The 6,509-nt window shown below is 41.8% G+C and overlaps 1 protein-coding gene across 1 annotated transcript; it reads left to right on the top strand.

Moving 5' to 3' along the window:
* Positions 1-2,206: 2,206 nt before the first annotated feature.
* LOC132382355 (UDP-glucuronosyltransferase 2C1-like) lies at positions 2,207-6,152 on the top strand. Its single transcript, XM_059952476.1, has 2 exons — positions 2,207-2,280; positions 4,197-6,152. The coding sequence occupies exon 2, from the start codon at positions 4,218-4,220 to the stop codon at positions 5,817-5,819; it is 1,602 nt and encodes a 533-aa protein (XP_059808459.1). The 5' UTR covers positions 2,207-2,280; positions 4,197-4,217; the 3' UTR covers positions 5,820-6,152.
* Positions 6,153-6,509: the final 357 nt, after the last annotated feature.

Here is a 6,509-nt window from a genome sequence, read left to right as displayed (position 1 = left end):
AGAACAGCATCGCAGAACACAGAGTCGAGGGAGAGACAGGAACATGGAACATTGAGCTAGGACCCCTCCTTGTATGCAGGACATAGGGCCAGGACTCATTACAGAGAATGCTGAACACGACAAGACAGTTCCCAATGCTACGTAGTGGCAAAACGGCCGGACCTACCTAGCAACGGCGTGGACACAGACAGACAGTTCCAAACAGGGCAAGGCTCCAGGCAGAGGCAAGGCGAGGCCCCAGACACAGGTTGCGTGAGCCGGAATGGGGCTTCAAGGATCGCACCATGACATATGTAGGCCAAATAAAGTGGAACACTTTGTTCCTGGGCTTTCTCCTGCAAATGAAGTGCTATAAAAATCATATCAAATGTTCCTCTGTCTGGAAGGAAGCCACACTACAACCCAGGCAGGAGATTTTCTGCCAGTGGAGAAAGCCGGTCACATAAAATAAAGAAGCAGTAGTTAACTGAGAGGGCCCAAGAAATACAACAGCTCACTGACTCTGGTGATATCAGGAGTTCCTATTTTGCTATCAAGGCAGCGTATGAATCAAACCATCATGGCCTAAATCCCCTTCGCTCCAAAGGTGGGCAAAAGGATAATGATGCCATCAATTCTCAATGGAAGCAAGAGTTTCAGGAGGTACCATATCATAATACCACTGTTAACATTGGAGTATTCAATCATCTCCCACGACAACCCATGAAGTAGGACATGAGTAAAACACCAAGTACTTTCTGCACAACACTTTGAAATTTATGGTTATTTGAGTTTTTGTCTCCCCCTGTCAGCTTAAACCAGTTTGGCCATTCACCACTAACCTCACATATTAACAAGACATGTTCTTTTTTGTTTTTCACACTATTTTCTAGAGTCTTGTGTGTGAAAATTCTAGGAGATCAGCAGTCTGTGAGGTTATCAAACCACCCCATCTGGCACCAACAAACAATCCAATGTTAGAGTTATTTTGATCACATTTCTTTGCCATTCTGATGTTTGGTCTGAACAACAACTGAACCTCTTAACCATGCTTTTATGCATTAAGTTGCTGCCACATTATTAGCTAATTGGAGATTTCCATATACGAGCAGGTGTACAAGTGTACTATGTAAAGTTGCCACTGAGCGTTGTGTCTTAAATACAGAAAAAAAGATGCAGATTGCCCTGGGGAACCTTGTGAAATCAAAATTTAGTGTGCGGTATTGAGGTTCTGCTCAGAATGAATGAGGAGCCACGGGTCAGGTTCAGGCAATTGGGATCAAATGAAACCTGGAAGGAGTGTGGGGTTTGCAGGAGTCTACTCAAGATGGGAGTGAGGAAGGGAAAAATAGGGAGCATGAGATAGATGCGGCAGAGAAGATGAAGGAAAATCCAAGAGATTTATAATGGTATTAAGGGTTTAAAATGGTAACTGGAAAGAAATTAGGGCTCCTTAAAGACCAAAGTGGACATCCTTGTAGCGAATCACAGAGGATGTGTGAGGTTCTCAAGGAGTGTTTCTGTTCAGTTTTTAACCTTAAGGGAAATAAGATTCTGTCTTGGTTTAATGCGCAGGTCTTGGGGATCATCTAAATGACAATAGTTCTTACCCTATGCAACGCTCGAGTTAAGAACCTGTTTTGTACTATATCCACTGCTATGCGTTTACGCTTTCAGCAGCTTTTCTGCAAATGCTGTGTGTTGTTAACCTTCGTAGACTAGAGTTTTGGATGTGGCGGAAATAAGGAGCCATTTGCTCAGCCTGTGAATATTGTGTCAGTTAGTTGGGCTAGTTTTGTTAACGTGCTGTAACTTTCATTCCAGTTGGAGGTCATGGAACTATCGGGAGTGCTCCGCAGTGTCCGGTTTCTGGAAAACAAAGGGTCTCTCTTGCAGGAGGTGCGGGGCGGATCACAAAGGAAGAGGGTATGAGCGAGGGATACCCGCTGGTTTCCAGGTTCTGGATGAAGGAATCATGAGCCTCTCCAAAGACACAGGAAATCGCTTTTTACCCTCTGAAATGATTGGCATGGACTACGGCTGTTGAAGGAGGTGTGTGCTAACAACTTTCCGAGAACAATTAGTGATCGGCATCGCCTACTTGGCACGAATACACGCCCTGTGATTCAGGTAGCCCTAACCGATATAAACCACGACGAGGCAGTTTCGATATCTTTACACTCGGTTTCTGGTGATTCTGTAAAATCCGGTCCGTGTGAAAATTCTTGAACTTCGCTGCGTCCTGCCTGATCGCTATCTCCAGGACCAGACTTCCTCGGACGCTCAATATCGGCTTAAAAAGTAAGTGAAAAGTTACATTTAATTGACAAAAAGTACAGAAACTTTAAAGTACAAGTAATCTTACAGACGCAATTTATAATCTGGTCTGAAGCTGTGTGCCTAGTTCTCGCAAAGTGAACATACTTAGAAGCAGCATCGGGGGAAAGGCTGGTTCACCGATGAATATTCGACTCCCTCTTATCCTCTCCTTCGCTTAATAGCGTGGGGATTAAGTTGTTATAGCTGTTAAAAACTGAAAATAATGTTTGAGATGAATATTAATTGTCCCGGTGAGCGGCGCTGTTCCGTTTACAGAATCCAAAGTTGTAAAAGATGTAGACACGGATAGAATTTAGTTTCCTTCTCCGGGATTCAGAGAGTGTTGGGAGAGTTGAAACACCAGTAAATTAAAACTCACAATTACCTACTGGTGTAAAGATGTTTTTACTGGTTACAATTTGACAAAGTAACAGATTCTTGCACCTGTCAGATGACAAAAAGCAGGAAGCTTGGATGAACATAAATCCAAAAGATTTGGCCAGTGTCAGTGTCTCCAAATGTACAGCAAAGGTACAGTTTACCAGATCACGTGTAATTAACTGGAATCTAAGAGTAAACAGACTCTCAGTGGCAACTTTATTAAGTACCGTTGTGGTGTGAGGTTATCTGAGTTACTGTCGGCTTTTGGTCAGGTTGCTTGACCCACAGAGTCCACACTGGCTCCCAAAAGAAAACCACATTGGTCCCATTTTCTCCTTTCCTTATCTCCCCAATGTTCTGTCATACATTTTGTCTTCCAACCCCTCCACCCCACTTGTCCATCGCCAGGGAAATTTACATTGGACAACAAACTACCACAGATCTCTGAGGAAACTGCAACAGCAAATGTAACGGGGGAGGGTATGTTTTCTGTGTAGTATAAGCATTCCCCCTTTGACCATAGTGTGGAGCTCTGGGTGTGTCAATTGCTTCCCACCTCCCAACAAAGTGCGGGTGGATAATGAGTGGCATTGCAGTTAGAACAACACTATTGCAGCCCAGGGGATTGGAGGTAGAAGATCACTCTCAGTGTGCTCTCTAAGGAATTTGTACCTACCCAACCACCACCCCCACCCCCATAGAACGATTGCGATTCCTCCATATCCTCTGGTTTCCCCCTACATTCCAAAGACATGCTGTTTAATAGATTAATTGGTTATTGTAAATTGTCCTGTGATTAACCTCGGTTTAAATTGAAGTTTGTCGGTGGTGCTGCTCAGGACCTATTCTATATTGAACTGTATCTCCCAAAAAAAATAAACTGACCATATTGTAAAATGCCACTAAAATATATAAAAGGCAATTAAGACTCGGAGGCAGGGAGATTTATCCACATCAAATTCATGCGTGTTAAGACTTTGGATTACCTTACAGAAGCAATCATGAAGAAATATGTAAAACATTTAAACATTTCAAATTAAGTGTATGATAAAATGTAAACTAATTTCTTCTGGAGCCATTCTCCTCCATTGTAAAGCACAAAGTTGATCTTCCATTCCAGGTTTATGTTGGCATAGACTCAACAGGCAGATTCCTCAGCACTAGCTGAATGTGCCCAAGCAAGCTTCTCCTTCATAGATGGAATAAGAGATTGTGGGAGAAACTTAAGGACTTCTGGGTCCATGGAATTGGGAAGAGAAGTTGGGGTATTGGTCAGAAGAGGCCCATAGAATCCATGCTGGCTCCCAAAAGAACCATAAGTTCAAAATGGAAGTGCAACATTTACTGATCAGTTTTGGCCTAATATTTGATAAGCTATTGTTGAATGTAACATACGAGGTGTGATTGATAAGTTCGTGGCCTAAGGTAGAAGGAGTCAATTTTAGAAAACCTAGCACATTTAATTGAATAACAAATTGATGTCTTGTTAACAGTATTTCTTTTCCATTCTCGAGCAGGTTTTGGATATTCGTCTTAATATGGAAGGTTCTGGATGGAAAAGCCGAGCACTTGTCCCATTTCTCTTTGGTATTATCATCAGTTTGCTTTGTCCCATCAATCAGTCAGCTAATGTATTAGTTGTACCTGTCGATGGAAGTCATTGGATCAACATGAGAATTCTCTTGGAGGAACTGAAACCTCGTGGACACAACTTCACGGTGATTTATATTGAGAAAAGTTGGTACATCAATGAAAGGCCCAACCTATATCAATCTATCGTAATTCCAATGAAAAACATTGAAGTAAAGGATATAGTTGGTATAATTCTTCAAAAAGCACTTCAGCTTGGGAAGGATGGCTGGAGCTTCAGTGACAATATTGAGTTCCAGTCTGAAGTTCTACAGTTTATGCGGAACTGTCAGAATGTTTTCCATTTTATTATCAGTGAAATATTTCAAAACAAAACATTACTAAGCCAACTTGAAAAGGCAAACTTTGACCTGGTGCTTTCAGACCCTTTTTTTGTTACTGGATCAATGCTTGCTTATTATTTAAAACTTCCTTTGGTGTATAATGTTCGATGGTTAGAATCTGGTGAGGCTCACTTCTTGTTTGTCCCATCCCCCCTTTCTTATGTCCCAATCTTAGGCTCAAACCTAACAGACAAAATGTCCTTTCTTCAAAGAACACAAAACTTCATCCAACATCTAATCTTTCAATCCATTGTAGAACTTACCATTTATCCCAAATACAATGAGCTCTGTCATCGATATTTGGGTCCAGACACAGATATCAAGACAATTCTGCTGAGGGCTGATGTGTGGCTGATGAGAGTCGATTTTGTACTTGAATTCCCAAGACCCACCATGCCAAATATTGTCTACATTGGAGGCTTCCAGTGTAAACCAGCCCAACCACTAGCGGCAGAGTTTGAAGAGTTTGTTCAAAGCTCAGGAAAGCATGGACTTATAGTGATGTCATTAGGATCTTTTATCCATTCCTTGCCAAAGCAGATTACAATGGAAATAGCTGAGGCATTTGCTCAAGTACCCCAGAAGGTGATTTGGAGATATGATGGAGAAATCCCTCCCAATGTAGGTAATAATACACTACTGAGAAAATGGATCCCTCAGAACGACCTTCTGGGACACCCCAACACACGAGTCTTCATTTCGCACGGTGGTACCAATGGTATTTACGAGGCCATCTACCACGGGGTGCCAGTGATTGGCATGCCTCTAATTTTTGATCAGTTTGACAATTTACTTCGACTTGAATCCCGAGGTGCAGCAAAGGTGCTTAATGTTGCAACCATACACTCCACAAATCTATTGCAGGCACTTCATGAGGTGATAAATGGCACATTTTACCGGGACAACATGAAGAAACTCTCTACCCTCCACCGGGACCAACCACAGTCGCCAATGGAGCGAGCCGTTTTCTGGATTGAGTACGTTGCCCGACACAAAGGAGCAGGACATTTGCGTTCTGAATCCTACCGACTGCCCTGGTATGTTTACTATTGTGTGGATGTGATGGTCTTACTGTTGTCCATGTTACTCATGGCAATAGTGCTGGTGGTTGTAGCACTGAAGAGACTTTGTCACATTGCACAGAAGAAAAAGCAAAAGAATGAATAAGGTTTCTCTCATTTGTGTTGGTAGATGGTGTTTTAAATTTTTTCCACTTAATGAAATAGGATTTTCTTGTTTTCAATACATGAAGCCTCCTTTTCAGATATTGTAAATGTAGCAAACCTCTTAAAAATTAGTGAAATGTATCAGTGGATTTAAATCTTTTGTACAAAGATATGAACAGGAACAAAATACAAATACCTAAATCAAATCAAACAGGAAAACTCATGTTTATGTATGATTATTTAAAATATGATATACTAACCTGTGATTCATATACTACCATAAAAAACATGGAATTCTGTGCCTGAAAGACTACTCTCCAAACTATTCTGTCATGTCTCCACCAATTCCAGAGTAATATTCACAAATGCTGGCAGAACTCAGCAGGTCAGACGGCCTCGATACTAACAAAAGAACATTACACCATTTTGAGGTGAGGCCCTTCATCAGCACTGTTGATCCTTTTTGACTGTTTATTCATTTCCATTGATGCTGCCTGACCTGCTGAGTTCCTCCAGTATTTTATGTGTGTTATCCTATCAGACCGAGTTAGGGAATTGGAGCAGGAGCTGGATGAACTACGGATCATTCAGGAGGTAGAGGCAGAGATAGATAAGAGTTATCAGCAGGTAGTCACACCAAAAAGACAGGAGATAGGCAAATGGGTGACAGTCATGAGAGGCAGGTGAAGCA

Source organism: Hypanus sabinus, chromosome 28 (assembly GCF_030144855.1).
Source record: "Hypanus sabinus isolate sHypSab1 chromosome 28, sHypSab1.hap1, whole genome shotgun sequence".
NCBI classification, from domain to species: Eukaryota; Metazoa; Chordata; class Chondrichthyes; order Myliobatiformes; family Dasyatidae; genus Hypanus; species Hypanus sabinus.
This window is presented reverse-complemented; position numbering and strand designations above follow the sequence as displayed.

Coding starts and splice junctions, on each gene's coding strand:
- LOC132382355 (XM_059952476.1), top strand. CDS start 4,218: ATGGAAGGTTCTGGATGGAAAAGCCGAGCACTTGTCCCATTTCTCTTT.